This window comes from Schistocerca cancellata, chromosome 12 (genome assembly GCF_023864275.1).
Source record: "Schistocerca cancellata isolate TAMUIC-IGC-003103 chromosome 12, iqSchCanc2.1, whole genome shotgun sequence".
Classification (NCBI taxonomy): Eukaryota; Metazoa; Arthropoda; class Insecta; order Orthoptera; family Acrididae; genus Schistocerca; species Schistocerca cancellata.
In genome coordinates this window covers 150,943,422-150,962,497 of record NC_064637.1, presented here as the reverse complement: position 1 = coordinate 150,962,497, position 19,076 = coordinate 150,943,422, and the positions used below count along the sequence as shown (strand labels likewise).

At 42.9% G+C, this 19,076-nt stretch overlaps 1 protein-coding gene across 1 annotated transcript in view; it reads right to left on the bottom strand.

The window, feature by feature from the left end:
• LOC126109539 (ubiquitin carboxyl-terminal hydrolase 1) overlaps window positions 1–19,076 on the bottom strand; it is a 90,367-nt gene that overhangs the window by 23,161 nt on the left and 48,130 nt on the right. Inside the window, exons 7-9 of the mRNA XM_049914557.1 lie at window positions 15,592–15,879; window positions 7,648–7,831; window positions 521–795 (exon numbers count right to left, since the gene is read on the bottom strand). Coding sequence (XP_049770514.1) covers window positions 521–795; window positions 7,648–7,831; window positions 15,592–15,879 — 747 coding nt within the window. The remainder of the gene's footprint in view (window positions 1–520; window positions 796–7,647; window positions 7,832–15,591; window positions 15,880–19,076) is intronic.

Sequence of the window (19,076 nt, the reverse complement as noted above, 5' to 3'; positions counted from 1 at the left end):
CGGCAAGATATTTTCATGAAATTTCAATCACTAACTTTGTCCTCAGAGAGTGAAAATATTTTGTTGGCGCCCATCTACACAGGGAAAAACGACGATCATAATAATATAACACTAATCAGGGCTTGTATGGAAAGATTTAAGTGTTTGTTTTTCCAGTGCACTATTCGATGAACCACCTGCCAATCGCACAATTATAAACTGAAGAGTAAACGTGTAGATGTAGCTGTAGAACTGGAAACTTGGGACTACCAATGGGAGTTTATGTAGTGCCATGTTCCTGCAATGCTCTCTCTGCTCAGGGGCACCCTCTACCACTCAGTGTTGCCAACCATTAAAAAAAAAAAAAAACGAACACCAGCTCATTATGGTCACAGTAGATTTGCTTTTTGAACATGCGTTGTACTTAAAGTACTGCGCAGTATGCAGCAGCACGGACGGAGGTAGTGAGTTTAGGCAGGCTGGACAGCTCCACTGTGCCCTGAAAGGAACATGTGAATACGCACTAAGTGCAACTGCGTACCTGTAGAACCAGGGCCGGAACTACTGAGACACCCGTCCAGGGAGGCCGCTCTCCGCCTGTCGCAACGCCTGTAGTCTGGAGAAGGGTCTGCCGCCCGGACGTACGCCACGTAGTGACCAGAGGCAATAGTCGCTCCGAGGTGCATTATTACACCGAACAGACGGTAGCTGTGGGGGCGGTTCTCCTCCGCCAACGGACAACACGTCTCACAGAAGCAGCCGAGTGTGAGGGGAGTCGGCATGTAGTCATTCACCTTCGACACGCATACCATCGACCTGAAACACCGCACGACAATTTACTCTCGAGAAGTGCGACTTTTCTATCTTACCAGTAGAACACTTAAAGACAGTACACTGTAATCTGATTAAAATTACTTCATAGTCGACATCTGTCACTTGCTACCGTAGTGCTATCACATCGGCTGCTGGCTACCACTCTGTTGTAGGTGACACAAACATGGCGAGTCACTTCAAACATTGCTCCGTGTTACACGTTACCAGCATTTGTGAAGCGGCCGCTACAAGATGCGACGGAAATTCGATATGCTCTATTGACAGCTGATTTTAAGCTAGCAATGACTTAACTGCAGCAGATGACACATTGTAGCCCGGAATTTAAACTTGTATCCTAACCTAACCACAAACTCGCGATGCGCAAACGTATCTGAGAAAACGACACTAAAGAATCTGTGACAGAACTAAAATCACGATCACTCTGTTCATGGCTATTAATGCAAACCTCTGTTTGCAGCCATCAGAAATTTGGTTTCGTGTAATGTCGTGCGAAACTTTTCTAATGTAAGCCAATTTGCTGCGATTATGGTAACTATATATGTGGTGTTGAATCATGTCTTGGGAGAAAGGATCTAGGAGGGAGGGGGAGTTGAGATCCAGTATTCAGGATCCAAACACAACAATACAGAAAAGTAAACGAGATGAACTGACCAATTGTTGAGGCAGTTTGCCAATGTCACCTGACTATCACATAATTTTTACCAGATGTAGTACTACCATGGTTCTGGTCATTTGATGATAAACTTTTAATTACAGGGCATTTCAAGAAGAATACACGTAGCTCAAACATATATTTATTAAACTGAATGACATACAATTATGAAAGTTGGAACACATTTACAAACCTCTCAAGTTCCACCAGCGGGACAAACAATATCACTTTGATACTCTAATTCCTCCCACACTTAGATCTCTATTACTGATGTTATGCCAGAACAAATCCAGTTCAACTCTTCTAGGTTCTGTGGCAATCAGTATTGGTCATAAATGTTGCCTTTAATGAAAAGTCACAGGGCATCAAATCCGGTCACTGTGAAAACAGTAATATGCATGGCATACAACGAGAAGAGTACGTCTGATACACAGTGGAGGCTAATCGGCCTCCACACACAAACTAGCAACAAGATTCGTCCAATAAGGCCCAGCAGAAAGCCTAATACCCTTATGGTGAACTGCAGCCAGAATTTTGAGCTATGAAGCCCTTGCTGATTCATAATCCTGGCATCCATATTCAAGCTGCATTCACACGAAGGCCTTATAAAGTTGAAGCAGACATGCCTCGTCTGTTCCCAAGACCTATGACTGATGCATTTAAGGATGTTTAAGGCCTTGAGAGATCTCAGTTTCAGTTCTTTAAAGTGAGGCAATCATGTCTGCTTCATCAAAAGTAAGGTCCAGATACTCCACTTTTTCATTAAAAGTGAGGACGGTATCCCCCAGTTTTGAATCAGATAAATTAAAAAGAGTGCAGGAGCAAATAAAATCTACAGTCTTTTCTAAAGAGAATTAAAAACATGTGGTGTAAGATGATGCCTCCAACTACCTGGTTGTCAGTTGCAATTGCCGAGTAGTTGTTGCGAGGTTGGAGGATGCACAGAAGATGGAGAAGTCTTCCATACATACGGAACACAGTGCAGAATGTTGCACTGTGGACGTAATACTGTTGCCAGCAATAGCGAATGCTGTGACACTCTGAACACTCTTGAGGGACACCATTCTCCTTGTTAAAACATTCAGACAGTGTATTCCCAAGCTTGTACCTAAAATATCTGACCAAGGGAAAGGACCGTACCCCCACTTAGGGCTGTGACAAAATATTGTACCTCCATGTAGTATCACATACCTTTACCAAATCGTAGAAAACAACAATAAGGTGTTGCTTTCGTAGGAAAGCTTGTCGGATTGCTGCTTTGAGCATAGCCAGGTTATCAAGTGTGGAGTGATACCTGCAGAACACACGCTGGGAATGACAGTAGGGACCTGGTTTTGAGAACTCAAACTGGGGGCTGACTGACCATATGCTCCGGTGTCTTTCCTACACAGCTTGTCGGCTAATGCTACGATAACTACAGGGATCTGCCCGATCCTTTACTGGTTTTAAAATTGATATTAACATAAATTCTTTCCATGAGTTGGGGAAAGTCTCCAATCATCCAAATTTCATCGACAAGCCGGAGGAGGAGGACCTTAACCGTGGGTTGAATTGTTTCAATGTGTTGTACGTTATCAGGTCGTTTCCTGGCATCACATCACAAGCTACTGACAATGCAGAATCCAATTCCCCAGAGAGAGAAAGTCTGGTCATATTCCTAGATGTTGGTGGACTGGAAATCAAATCATCTTTATCTTGTGTCTCCCAATAGCAACTGAAAGTAGGAACATGCTACAATCTGCCATAAGGGGCCTACCAGAGTCAGCTATTGTCCGAGTTAAGTCTCTCGGCACTGTTAGGAGAGACTCCTGTATTTGTACAGTTGTTATTGGCGGTCGTGAGTTGCACCTTTAAATCCTCCTGATGGAGTCTTCTTACTCTCCCAAATTATTCTCCTCACCTCTGCAAGTGCCATTCAAAAGGCTGTGAGATTCTCATCAGTAGCACATTGATGAAATTTCTCATAGCCACATTCCTGTCCTCAATTGCAGAACGACACTCATTTCACCAAGGGACAGGTCACCTCCTAGGTGTTCCCGTTAACTTTGGGATGGATGCAACAGCATCATGGGGAATCGTGGCTGTAGTGTGATCTATCCCTGTAGTGTGATCTATCCAGCCCCGGACACAGGAAACAGCTAACTGCCTGTAAGGTAGCCAGTTAGCCTTTTTGAACAACCATCTCTGAGGTTCCTTTCAGGATCTGCTCTATCACGATAGGGTAGTGGTCACTATCGTGAAAGTCATCGTACAATCCCCATTAAGCGGTGTCTACAAGGGCAGGTGAGCAGAAAGAGATGTCTATGGCTGTATACGAACCTGTATTGGTGATAAAATGTGTAGCTTGACCAATTTTCATCAGTATAACATCTGTAGTGCAGATTGGATACTCAAGTATCTGACCTCTGGGGCAAGTGGTACTAGAACCCCATAGCACACTGTGTGTGCTAAAGTCCCCAAAAAGGAGAAAAGAATGGAGTTCAATAAGATGAGTGGGGACACCCACTGCCAAGACACTTATGGGGCAGTAGGTGTGCAGAGCACACTGTGACAGCAACATGGGCCACTATCGAACAACAATCTCTTTCAGTGTTGAGTTTAAAGGCACAGGTGACGAATGAGAAGTGCCCTTGACAAACACAGCTACCACACCTTTCGTCCTGTCACTAGTAAGGTAGTCTTTTCTATAGAGGTGATATCCAAGTATAGGTACGTCGCTCTATTTAAAATGAGTATATTGAAGATAAGGAGAAAAGGATCTGTTCTGTACAAGGAGTCTCATTTCCTCGACACGAGTCCTGTGTTCATTCATATTCCACTTATGAAAGCCACTTCATCAGTGTGGTCTTTATTTACCCCTGTCCTTACACTCGGATGGTGGGCCACTTGTAGAACGAGGTAGGGTGGAGAGCTGCCTGGGTCCGGTGATGTGACATCAAAATCCATGTCGTCATCAGTCAGACGTGCCACAATGATATCCAATAGCCCACGGAACAGTTTTCAACACAATTGCTGAGACCCTTTGCCTGGTCCATTTCCCAGCAAGGATGAGGTGGTAAAAGGGGGCAGGGAGAGGCATTTTTCTTCGAAGAAAGTGGGCACTGACAAGCACTCTGCTTTTGGGATGCCTTCATGATGCTCACTGCAAAAGCATTGCTGGTCTCTTCTGTCATAGATACCTGAATTGCTATATCTTTATTAACTTTTCTTTGGCACATACTCATTCAAGTACAGGTGCTGACAGTGGACAGTGGTACACTAGATGTCGACTGCATCAAAGCGTAAACTTTAGGAACAGGTTTCTGCAGCACAGAAGTGTAAGGGGTTTAGTCATCTTATATTCCTTTTTTGCTTCTGTATAGGAGATCCACCTGGTCACTTATTTCCTGAATTCTGCATTCCTCTGCAAAAATAGAGTAGTCTCGGCTCCAGACTGTGTGGCTCCCAGAACAGTCCACAATAGACTGCTGGAGATGTAGAGTCAGTCCCAGCTTCATCGACTGCCTTTCCACACTTCCCAATGGTCACTTCGCCTCCTCAACTCAACATTGTATGGCCAAAAAGCTGGCATCTGAAACACCACATAGGCTTTGGTACACAGGTACACACTTGCCAGGTAGTGTCAGAGAATTGAAGGTCACAATGAAAGCAGCAGTCTCCTCAATTTCTCCATTATTCCTAGGTGTCCTTTGCTCCACATCCACCATCCCCTGTGACGCCCATCCTTGTTTGAGTTAGGCAATGTCGATGTCCATAATGTCACGGCAGGTGACCACACTCTCACTGGAGTTAAAGGAGTTATGCAACACAAGAATGTAATAATCACAATTTTTGTGAACTCCTAAATCTCATTCTGGAAACATCCCCCAGGCTGTGGCTAAGCCATGTCTCCGCAGTATCCTCTCTTTCAGGAGTGCTAGTTCTGCAAGGTTCGCAGGAGAGCTTCTGTAAAGTTTGGAAGGTAGGAGACGAGATACTGGCAGAAGGAAAGCTGTGAGGACCGGGCGTGAGTCATGCTTCGGTAGCTCAGATGGTAGAGCACTTGCCCGCGAAAGCCAAAGGTCCCGAGTTCGAGTCTCGGTCGGGCACACAGGTTTGATCTGCCAGGAAGTTTCAACTCCTAAATAGTTCCACTGCTTTGTCCAGTTTAACAGCAAGGAACCATTTCACAACTGCTGGGGAAGGGGGGGGGGGGGGGGCAAGGTGAAATCCTCATACCCTGTGACACAAATGTTCCACCACCACACTACATCTCATCTCACAGTGGTCACTGAAGCATGCCCAGAGCTTACTGTGACAGAGGACCGACGCCACTTGCCAGTCCCCACATGAGGAATCCTAGGGTTGCCAAGCCCATACCCAGCAAACAAATGCTGAGCCCCTGAGGCCCAAGAAAACAAAAAGACAAAATAATTTATTATACCCTGGCCGATTGTGCTGGACTGTGACTTGAAACCAGAACCTTTGCTTTTTAAGGGCAAGTGCTCTACCAACTAAGCTAACCAATTTTCATATCAGTACACACTCCACTGCAGAGCGAAAATTTCCATGGTCTATTTACACACTGACTGTGCAATGGTGCCAATGTAATTTTTTGTTAGAAGTGGTACATCTTTTGAATGGCACTCTTCATACAAACATATAAAATATAAACCCTCATTGCACTACAGTAGAAGTAATGTGGATGATCGTTTAAACTAAACCAGGGATTATAACTAAGAAAACGTTCGAGCAAAATGAGAGAATGAATGCAATCACACGGCCGGGCGAAAATGTAAGATGATAAAATGTAAGAAATTAAGTCAAAATTAATACACAACAATAACCAAAATCACATGAACAAGAATTTTAAGTGGAAAAAGACTGATAGGAAGAGAAATGGGAGCAAATGATGTATTTCATATAATGACTAGTACAATGTAACAAAGGACTAGAAAAGAATTACATTTAAACCAACGAATTCAATAAAAATAATGATCAAAAGTCATGTTGATAAAGATTTTAAAATAAATTTCAGAGCACCTTACAAAATTCAAACCGACAACTTTCTGCACCGGGTCAGTACCTTAACCATTGCACTATGCAACCAGTCTGCAAAGTGTTACCATTTTTAAAGCTATAGAGCACCAAGTGAAATTTCGACTTTTTTTGCAGTTTCTCGCAAATGAGCGCCTACTGGGGTGAATGGCTTAACCTACAACACCATACAGTGAGGTAACACAGTATAGTGTAAGATGCCCCAGGTCCTTGAAATCCACTGGCCAACGGAAGATGTTCATGTGTTAAGGTAGGTAGTAAGTAGGGAAGCACCCCACTTTAGGGATGTTTTCTGATGGTTTGTGCAGATCAGAATTGTACCAATCCTGTGCTATCGGCAATGCAGGCCACAGACTGGCACTTCTGCCTGCCGGGTGGAGTCGTTTGCTCTGTGAGATCACGAAGGAAAAGCATGGAGCAATGTTACCTCTGACAGCAAAGAAATCATCACTGCACTTACGTTCAGATTCTGATGTACTGTTGTTTTACATTATACAAAACATATTGAGATCAATTTCTCTGAGCGTGTTATTCTACTGGAACAAAAAAGTCTCTTTCAGCATCTTCGACACAATAGATCGAAGTTTACACGGGAGATGCTGTGTCACAGTTCAAGGGTACTGAATAGCAGGACCCTTTCAGCACTAGTACTGCACAGCAACAATGAGGGAAAACACTAAGAGACACACAAAACCTAGCAAGATACAGAAGTTACAAATTGACTAATTGACTGTTTCAACAGCCTATTCCTTACAACCCATTGGGGAAATAAAGACCAAGGAAACATTCCAACAGATTGAAACTTTCTGGCAGATTAAAACTGTGTGCCCGACCGAGTCTCGAACTCGGGACCTTTGCCTTTCGCAGGCAAGTGCTCTACCAGTTGAGCTAACCAAGCACGACTCACACGCCGTCCTCACAGCTTTACTTCTGCCAGTACCTCGTCTCCTACCTTCTAAACTTTACAGAAGCTCTCCTGAGAACCTTGCAGAACTAGGGACAGGAAGTTTCATATCAGCACACACTCCGCTGCAGAGTGAAAATCTCATTCTGATTCCAACAGATTGTTTCAAAGAGTCAATATCAACACTGGGGACCTCTCTTTGTCAGTGAAGGATATTACGTCTCCATAGAGGAGCACTCACCCAAAGGTGGAGGAGAACCTCTTGAGTTGCAGCACGAGCAGCCGGGGCAGCCGCTCGTAGCGCACCTGCCGTCTCGCCTCGTTGTAGCGCAGGCACTGCTCACACCAGTACTTGTTCAAGTCGCGCAGATGCTCGCTCGTGACCACCGCCGACTGGTACACGCCTGCCGTTCCAGGACAGCTCTCTGGAAATGACAGCCGGGTAAATCAAAGTACACACCTCGCAATTTCTTATCAGATCACATTAAGTTAACTACATGTGGAGAGGCGGAAAGTTCTGAGAATGGCAGTGACTTACACTGAGGTGAAAAAAGTCATAAGGTATCTCCTGATATCATTTCAGACCTCCTTTTGCCTGATGTTGCACGGACTCAAGTCGTCGGAAGTCCCCTACACACACTGTCTCTACGGCCGTCCGTAACTGCGAAAATGTTGCCAGTGCAGAATTTTTGTACACAAACTGACCCCTCGATTATGTGCCACAAACGTTTTACAGGATTCATGTTCGGCAATCTGGGTGGCCAAATAATTCACTCCTCAGACCAATCACAAACAACTTGACGCATTGTCATACATAAAATTCTATTGTCATTTGGGAACATGAAGTCTATGATGGCTGCAAGTGGTCTCTAAGAAGCCGAATGAAGGTGGCAAACAGCTGGTATAATTTTTATTAAAATGACAACACCTCCAGCTGTAATTAAGATAAATATAAAATCTTAAGTACAGCTGGAGGAGTTGTCATTTTAATATAATCATTTCTAGTCGATGATTGGTTCAGATGGACCAGAGGGAGGACCTGCTCAATTCCATATGAACACAGCCAACCACATTATGGAACACCACCAGCTTGCACAGTGCCTCGTTGACAACTTGGGTCCATTGCTTTGTGGGATCTGTGCCACATTCGAACCCCATCTTCAGCTCTTATAAACTGAAATCTAGACTCGTCTGACCGGGCCACTGTTTTCCAGTCATCTACGGTTCAATCAGCATGGTCATGAGCCCAGGAGAGGCACTGCAGACACTGTTGTGTTGTTACCAAAGGCACTCATCAGCCCTCTGCTGCCATAGCCCAGAAAAGCTAAATTTCACCGCACAGTCTTAACGGGTCGTGTGACCCAAATTGATTTCTGCAGTTATTTCATGTAGTGTTGCTTGTCTGTTATGACAGACAAACTCTATATAACCTTCTCTCAGTTGTTAAGTGGAAGCCACTGTGTTACTCCATGATGAGAGAGAATGCCTGAAATCTGGTATTCTTGGTGCACACTTGACACTGTGGATTTCCGACTACTGAATTCCCTAACCATTTCCAAAATGGAACGTCCCATTCGTACGGTTTCAACTACCATTCCACGTTCAGAATCTTAATTCCCATTGTGCAACCACAATCTTGTCTGAAACTTTTTCTCATGACTCACCTGAGTACAAATGACAGCTCCTGCTATGCACTGCCCTTTTACACCTTGTGTATGTGATATTACAGCCTTGTGTAGATGGGCATATTGGCATCCCGTGACGATCACCTCACTGCATGTATGCTGGAAATTTGTTTGCGAGTCAGTCCAAGTAAGATAGCTTCGAGTCTGTGTCTTATGTCAAAAAGACGAACACAGGTCACACCGCCACACCATAATTACACTTCACCACTAAAGACTGCCTGCTTGTGGTTGTACAACAGAGTTGAACAATAAGCAGGTTCAAATGGATGGATGCTGCAGTAGTTTCGCAGAGATGAAGATTGCGCTCTCATTGTAATCTAACAAAATGGTAAGAGGAACCTTCACACATGATCAAACATGTGTAATCTTTTTCAGTCTTGGCTCTTCAAACCTTTGTTTCTAAGTCGTATCTGTCTACCCATGTTTATTCATTTGTTACAACCGTCTTTAGAAGTTCTGGATAACTGTAGACTTCATTCAGCAATTCCCAAATGTTGTCGTTTGTGGTCTAAATTCAACAATAAATGAACAAACTTTGTTGCTAAATGTTTCATGCCCAAAAGGTCTGAAAAATTGCTTGGCATGAGAAAAAGAATATGCAGACATCAACAGCAACCTATCTGATGGTGATTCGCCAATTTTCCAGAACTATTTTCTTCAGTTCTCCCAAACTATCATCAGTAATTTATGTGCTATCGTGTCCAGGGTGGCCACTGCCTTCAATACCTTGAATCCTCTTTGAAATATTTATACCACTTGTAAACTCTTGTCCTGCTCCTATATATTTGCCAAAAGCCACTTCCAACATTTGGGAGCAAGCTGTGCTGCACTTCATTCCATTTTCCAAGCTAAATTTAATGCAGATTCTTTGAGCCATTTCTCTCAAAAGCCAAAATTCACTGAGCACTCTAAAACATGAATAACCTTCTGACTGTCAACAATGAATTAAATATTCAAAACAGCTGAAAATGCAACATCAAGAATGTGTTTATCAACAAAATAAAAAATCTTGAAAATCTGATGTATAAACCCTGTGAAATTAAAAAATCCTTTTACTTTTTGATCACACCTCATAGTCTCTTTTGAAGGATACACACTTTGGCAGAACTTGATGAAATACCTGGAAAATCACTGGACAAACACTGCAAAATACTCGTCGGCTGCAACTACCACTTCTTCATTTGGTGAAAATTTCTTCCCAGTGAGCCAAAGTCAGGAAGGTGTCACTTGTGGTTAAGAATGGTCAGTAGGACACAGGAGGAACCAATTCATGAACTTTCATCACTGTAATCACTGATGTGTGGGGTGGTACATTAGCCTCACAAAAGAGCGCTTTTTTCTTGCTAGATTCGGTTTTCTTTCGGTCAATTCAACTTTCAAGCGATCCAACATTGAAGCATAATTGAGTCCCAGTACGGATCTGCCTTTTTTCAAAAAGTCTACAAGAATTATTTATTGGGAATCCGCTGGCTGGCGAAAGTTGTTTTAACTATCGTTATGACGATGGTGTGTACAATGTATCCGAGTTTCATCAGCAGTTAAAAATCAAAAAGCCTTCCAGACTATGACTAAATATCACCAGACATTGTGTTGGAACGGGCCAGATGTGCTTTTGGTCAACTGTCAGTAAGCATGGCACCCACCTTGCACACAGCTTCTTCATAGCCAATTCTCCATACGTAACATTATGCACTTACTCTTTTCAGATGTCAACAGTCTCTCAATAAACTCACAGATCTTTATTCGGCACTCTTGCATTACAATGTCATGAATTTTGTCAATTGTTTCTTTTGTGGTGACTCAAATGGATGGATGGAGTGCACCTTGTCTTCAGTGACTGTCCAACCACATTTAAATTAATCCCAAAGTAAATTGTCTTTTACTGTGGCGCAGAATCCATGTGAACATCCAATTCTGTTTTGGTTTGTGTGGCAGTCCAACTGTTCAAATTAAAATTTTTTAATACCAGCACAAAACTGATGTCTCCATTTTCAATTGCAGTTGACAAAGTGACCAATTCAGATGGCTGTCAACAATTAACTGTATGCTGCACATTGTCTAAATTCATTATGTGATCCTTCAAATAATGAAGCATGCCAACCATGTAGGCACAATGAGAATGTTCTGTACTTTCATGGCATGTTGGGTTAGCATGCAGCAGGTTGAGGGTTTGCTCCTGGGTTGAGGTATATGTTTTTTATTTGGTAAATTTAGTCCAGGTGGTACAGCATCTGGCATCTTAATTGTTAACAGCGATTGGAGCAGGTCCTCTGGAAAATATTTGCACTTACACACTACAATTGTAGAAATGGAAGGAAGATTGGTCAGCTTTGAAAGAAGCCCTTTTCCCATCATGTGCATGAATTTATTCGCACCACTTCATCTAGTAGATGCGAGACCTGCTTTCATTGTACCCTCCCCCAATGGTACCATAGATTAGTACCAACTACTATTCTTGCCTTGTTCAAGTCCATTGCATTTCGTTAGTGCCTTATGTTACCAGTAGGACTGGGAACATGCTTTATGAATCATGTCCAAATTCGATTACTATTTGTATGTGTTATCACTATGGCCCCACTAATTATGCCTTTCAATGCTGAGTCTGGTAACCGCATGCTGTTTAGTACGTATCTCAATTTATTATTATTATTGTTATTTCTTTTCTTTCTCAGACGTTATGTCTGGTTAAAAATGGATATTTCTTTCCTTTCTCAGACATTATTATTATTATTATTATTATTATTATTATTATTATTCTATCAATGGGATTGTGGAAACATCATGTCTGTTACCATTAGGGAAAGAGTACAATTCGAAACCCAACATTCCACAATTAGCGGTGTCGGGATGAATCACGCTGAGCAATATTTGTCAAAGGTGTAATTCGTGTTAGGTGGAACAGCGCACAGGACTGACGGCGTGTTTATACTATATGCGCTGTCCACCAGACAGGGACTAGTTGCGAGTGGAGTAACAAGCCCGTGACAGACTCCAATGTACATGTATAGACTTATAGAATTTTCTCATTGTAAACTTCTAAACCAGTGTGGCAGATGTATGGCATACACAAACAATGAATATGTGGATATGCTTCTGGTCCTTGGTGCATCTGATAACCGAGCTAGTGTTGCTGCTCGTGAATATACTCTTAGATATCCTCATCAATGCTAACCAGATAAAAATGTGTTTCATCAGCTGGAGCTGCCCCTTTGGGAGTCATGTTCTCTCCTTTCACCATCACATGACAGAGGTCATCCACAGACTTGCCGTACTCCAGCTACTGAGGAAGCTATTCTGGAGGTCATACACCAAGAACCTCAGCGAAGTACATGTAGCATAGTAAGGCAGCTGCATGTCTCACAACACACACGGTTGTTAACATGGTGCATGTGCATGGGCTTCACCCCTATCATTATGCTTTCACACAACACCTGCATCCTGCAGATGGCCATCAGCAGATACAATTCTGTGAATGGTTCCAACAACAACAGGAAGCCAACAATGACTTTGTGAACACCATAATATGGTTGGATGAAGCAGCATTCACTCGTGAGGGTGTCGTCAATTTGCACAATGCCCACCATTGGTGTGAGGTTAACCCGCAAGTCACCTGCGATCATGGATATCAAGTCGCTTTGGTATCAACGTCTGGGCCAGAATATTGGGCGACAGGTGTTTGAGCCTTTACATGTTGCCTGACTGGTTGCCTGCACGAAGGTATCATGCATTCCTATCAAACTATCTGCCTGATGTGCTGGAAGATGTTCCACTACATGTTCGGCAGAAAATATGGCTCCAACATGATGGTGCACCTCCACACTCTGGAATGTGCGACAGTATTTGGACACAACATTTCCAGGAAAATGGTTCGGACATGGAGGTCCAGTTGTATAGCCACCGCGTTCACCTGGCCTAATTCCCCTGGATTTCTTCCTCTGGGGACACCTGCAGGAGCACATGCACTCTACTCAGCCAACGAATGTGGAAGAATTGGTGGCGCATGTTCATCATGCTGCTCTAGTTACTGAGGACACAGCTTCGCTGCGAAGGGCCCAGAGCTCTAAGATCCAGTGGGTTGCGCAATGTTTGGATGTGCAGGGAGTTCGCTTTAAGCATCTGTTGTTCTGAGGACAATGTATTCTGTTGTGAAGGTCAAATGATCATTAATACGGACATTATTATTGTCACTGGTTGCTAATGTCTGACATCTGAGTGCTCAAATTACATGTAGTATAAATGACAAGAAGATGTTGTGTTATTGTACTGTGCTATCATCTTTAGCATCTTTAAACAGCTATTGTTTTTACAGCTATTCTGTCCTTCGACAGGTCATTTGTTTCAACTGTCTATTATTTGTCTAATCACATATTTGTTATGTTAAGCATTGCAAAACGTTGTAAAATTAGGATACAGAATGAAATTAGCAAATAAAAAAAAATGCACTCCAACCAAGGATCGAACCCTTGATCTCCTGCATGCTAACCCAAAACTTTATCCACTGCACCAACTGTACAGCACAACTGACAACTGCTGACAAAGATACTTACTGTACATTTGGTTACATCGTTGCCAGATTGCCAGTCTTTAACGTCCTTTTCTGCAGATGTACTCATTGGACGAAATTTAGTCAGAGAGATTTTTTCATCGCTGGCACGTGAGGAGTCGTGCTGTGATGCTCTAGTGTGCCAAATTCGCTTCACCCTGTATAATTTTCTTCCGAAAATGGCAAATTTTATGAGATAAAAATCTGAAAATGTGAAAAAAAAATTTCTCTGTTCTAATTCCCCTTAAAGGCACTGTTGATCAACATCAACTCGCCACGTACAATTTCGAAGGCACTAAGCTCACAACTGTTATGGCGCATACTTAAAACAAACCTGATTTGCATCCTCAAAGTAGCACTACTTGCACCACTCTTATGCGACTAGCTCAAAATTAGAATGGACGTCATCTTTCAGATGGAGAAAGATTTCTACCAACTTCCGTTTATTTCACACAACTCCCAGTGCTGCCATTTTTTTTCCGTCTATGTGTAAGTACCTTCATACTACCCATTACCATTTTTAACTTCTCTAACCTATCTATTTGATTAAGGGATCTAACATTCCAGACTCCAGCACCTAGGATGCCAGTTTTGTTTTCCCTGATGACATCTTCCTGAGTAGTCCCCACCTGCAGACCCGAAGGGGAACATGTTTACCCAGGAGGTTACCTTCATCATTAACCATACAGCAGAGCTGCTTGCCACTAGGAAAATGATGGCTGCAGTCTCCCCTTGCTTTCAGCCATTCACAGTTACCAGCACAACACGGCCATGTTAGCTAACTTTACAAGGCCGAATCAGTCAGACGTCCAGACTGTTGCTCCAGCAGCTACTGGAGAGGCTGCTGCTCCTCTCCAGAAACCATGCGTTAATCTGCTCACTCCACATATCCCCCCCCCCCCCCTGTTGGACCTACAGTACAGCTTAGCCAATCAACCTAACCAACCAACCTATCTAAATAAGCAGCCAACCAATCTACGTACAAATCTAACGAGATCCACAACAAGACACTGAAGACCAAGCAATGCCGATTAGCTGACACACAAAAAGTATTTTCTGTGGAATGCTTGTATGCTTTGTTCCTAAGTGTTTCCAGATTAACCCTCGAGCAGGGACACAATTTTCGTAGAACGAGCGGACAAGCAGCGTACTTCGTACACATATAAAGGATAGCTGTCTTTATGTTACCAAGGTAAATCACAGTTTATTTTATCATTGTTTGATTTAACTCAGTATAGTATGTTTAATCTTATTTCAATTACTGTTTAATTGCACAATAATAGAAAACTTTCATTGCATCACTGTTGCCACATAAAAGATTTACCCACAATTCTGACCCACTCATAGCATTAAACAGTGCAGATGCATAAGATCCCCTCTAAACGTGCATCAACTGCCTCATTGTGGGATTCTGCTGCTAGCTCAGAATCTGAGGCATTTTCTTGCAGAGAGCAAATTTTTTCTCACCTGCTCATTGGGATGTATGACAAAAAATTTATCATTGTGTTAGCTATACTGGAGGAATGGGTACAGGCTCATAACTGAAAAATAATGGAGCGGTGCAAGCCAATGTTATTTGTGTTTTGCGCACTTCATGCATAGGTGAGCCCATTCTAGTGTTACGGTGGCAGAATGACTTCCAGTAATTAAGTCTTTCAGCATTCAAGTCCATGTACAGCTTATTTTTATTGCCTTCATGTGAGGACTTACGGTTTTTTGGGAGGTCGCCCTCCGTTATCACACAAATGCTAGAACCGCATGACCCCATCCCAAACCTTCTATATCACAAAGCCCTCTGCCCCCACTCACACTCTACTGGGAGATTTAGCTGGAAAGTATTGCAATCCATTAAAGGGCCAGATCTCCAATAGGACCTTAAAGTAGACAATGAAAAGTACAAAACTTCAGAACACGGCAAACACAGCTACTACTTCGGCCAGTACTGTCAGGTACCCACCATCGTCCGAGTCTTGGTCCGTGGCTATGGGCACGCAGATATCGCAGAACGTCTCCTTACGTTCAGTGACTGTCTCACATTCTAGGCACGTCGTCCTCAGCACGGTGATCCCCTCGAAGTCGTCTGCGACGAAATTGTACCCCGGCGTAGACCTCTGGTGCTGTTGCTGCTGCTTCAGGTCCGAACACTGCGAACTGGCTGCCGTCGATGCTTCGTCACCGGACGCGTCACGTTGCGAGGCAGTGCTCGACGACTCGCAGCCTTCGCCATCTACGCACTCGCTGATGCCTGAAGACACGAGAACATAGTCACATTAATAACAGGAAGTGACACTCACTCACTGAGTAACTCATAGGTGTTAGTACAGGCCACCATTCTTAATTTTATTTCTCAAGTTACTAACCTATTTACAAGATTACTTCTCAGTCCCTGACATTAACTTGTTTCAGAAAGACACCCTCCCTCAGACTGCCAAACCATTAAGTCATTTGTACAGAATATTACTCACTGGCTCCAGAAGTATGAATGACGCCAAGATACATACTCTCACTTACAGATAGATCTATACATGTTGAAATTGAATTCTCCACCATGTTCTTCTATCTGTATATGAACACTAATCTCAGAAACCGCCCTACGGATTTTGATACAGTCTCCACTAATTGACAGCGATTCGCAAGGAAAGTTTGTGTGTATGTAATTTATTATCATTTTTCCAGACAAGTCGTCCTGCCATCGATACTCTGAGCTACGCAGGCTAAGCTGGAATGGGTCACTATATGAAGACAGTTTTCAAACTACAGAACAGGGCCATAAAAAAATAGCACACTGTCAATAATTGCACAAAACAATGAGAAGCTTTACGTACACCTTGCCAGTTTTACCAATCAGTAGGGGCCTGAAAAAACTGTACTTGAGACATCCAAATTCTATCTCAAAACGAGAAAATATATATAGTAATAAGCAGTCTGTAAAACTGTTGTATCTGTCTGTGTCTTTGAACACACTAATCTCCAAAACTACTGGATCGATTCCTATCAAACTTTGTATACATATAACTCGCTGTGTAGAAAGAACTGCTGTGGGGGTAAGAACAACCTACCCATGAAAAAAGTGTAGGTGGGGTTGGAAAATATGTGTAGCCCTTGATGCACAAAAATTCAGATTTTGTTCCTCCAGTACTTGAGAAAGAGCACTCAACGACTTCCAGCACTCTTTACACATAATTTCAAACCTCCACCAAAATTTTTCTTGCTGACAACTCACACAAAATGGTAAAAGGAAAAGTTTATCGCTTACTACATTTTCACTACTCATGCACTAAACCCCCCCCCCCCCCCCCCCCCCATCAACCATGGACCTTGCCGTTGGTGGGGAGGCTTGCGTGCCTCAGCGATACAGATAGCCGTACCGTAGGTACAACCACAACGGGGGGGTATCTGTTGAGAGGCCAGACAAATGTGTGGTTCCTGAAGAGGGGCAGCAGCCTTTTCAGTAGTTGCAAGGGCAAGTCTGGATGACTGACTGATCTGGCCTTGTAACAATAACCAAAACGGCCTTGCTGTGCTGGTACTGCGAACGGCTGAAAGCAAGGGGAAACTACGGCCGTAATTTTTCCCGAGGACATGCAGCTTTACTGTATGATTAAATGATGATGGCGTCCTCTTGCGTAAAATATTCCGGAGGTAAAATAGTCCCCCATTCGGATCTCCGGGCGGGGACTACTCAAGAGGATGTCGTTATCAGGAGAAAGAAAACTGGCGTTCTACGGATCGGAGCATGGAATGTCAGATCGCTTAATCGGGCAGGTAGGTTAGAAAATTTAAAAAGGGAAATGGATATGTTAAAGTTAGATATTGTGGGAATTAGTGAAGTTTGGTGGCAGGAGGAACAAAACTTGTGGTCAGGTGACTACAGGGTTATAAACACAAAGTCAAATAGGGGTAATGCAGGAGTAGGTTTAATAATGAATAGGAAAATACGAATGCAGGTAAGCTACTACAGACAGCATAGTGAATGCATTATTGTGGCCAAGATAGATACGAATCCCACACCTACTACAGTAGTACAAGTTTATATGCTGACTAGCTCTGCAGATGGCGAAGAAATTGAAGAAATGTATGATGAAATAAAAGAAATTATTCAGATAGTGAAGGGGGATGAAAATTTAATAGTCATGGGTGACTGGAATTCGAGTGTAGGGAAAGGGAGAGAAGGAAACGTAGTAGGTGAATATGGACTGAGGCTAAGAAATGAAAGAGGAAGCCGCCTGGTAGAATTTTGCACAGAGCACAACTTAATCGTAGCTAACACTTGGTTTAAGAATCATGATAGAAGGGGTTGTATACATGGAAGAACCCTGGAGATACTAAAAGATATCAGATAGATTATATAATGGTAAGACAAGAGATTTAGGAACCTGGTTTTAAATTGTAAGACATTTCCAGGGGCAGATGTGGACTCTGACCACAATCTATTGGTTATGACCTGTAGATTAAAACTGAAGAAACTGCAAAAAGGTGGGAATTTAAGGAGATGGGACCTGGATAAACTGAAAGAACCAGAGGTTGTACAGAGTTTCAGGGAGAGCATAAGGGAACAATTGACAGGAATGGGGGAAAGAAATACAGTAGAAGAAGAATGGGTAGCTTTGAGGGATGAAGTAGTGAAGGCAGCAAGGGATCAAGTAGGTAAAAAGACGAGGGCTAGTAGAAATCCTTGGGTAACAGAAGAAATATTGAATTTAATTGATGAAAGGAGAAAATATAAAAATGCAGTAAATGAAGCAGGCAAAAAGGAATACAAACGTCTCAAAAATGAGATCGACAGGAAGTGCAAAATGGCTAAGCAGGGATGGCTAGAGGACAAATGTAAGGATGTAGAGGCTTATCTCACTAGGGTAAGATAGATACTGCCTACAGGAAAATTAAAGAGACCTTTGGAGATAAGAGAACCACTTGTATGAACATCAAGAGCTCTCATGGAAACCCAGTTCTAAGCAAAGAAGGGAAAGCAGAAAGGTGGAAGGAGTATATAGAGGGTCTATACAAGGGTGATGTACTTGAGGACAATATTATGGAAATGGAAGAGGATGTAGATGAAGATGAAATGGGAGATATGATAGTGTGTGAAGAGTTTGACAGAGCACTGAAAGACCTGAGTCGAAACAAGGCCCCTGGTGTAGACAACATTCCATTGGAACTACCGGCGGCCTTGGGAGAGCCAGTCCTGACAAAACTCTACCATCTGGTGAGCAAGATGTATGAGACAGGCGAAATACCCTCAGACTTTAAGAAGAATATAGTAATTCCAATCCCAAAGAAAGCAGGTGTTGACAGATGTGAAAATTACCGAACAATCAGTTTAATAAGCCACAGCTGCAAAATACTAACACAAATTCTTTACAGACGAATGGAAAAACTAGTAGAAGCCGACCTTGAGGAAGATCAGTTTGGATTCCGTAGAAATACTGGAACACGTGAGGC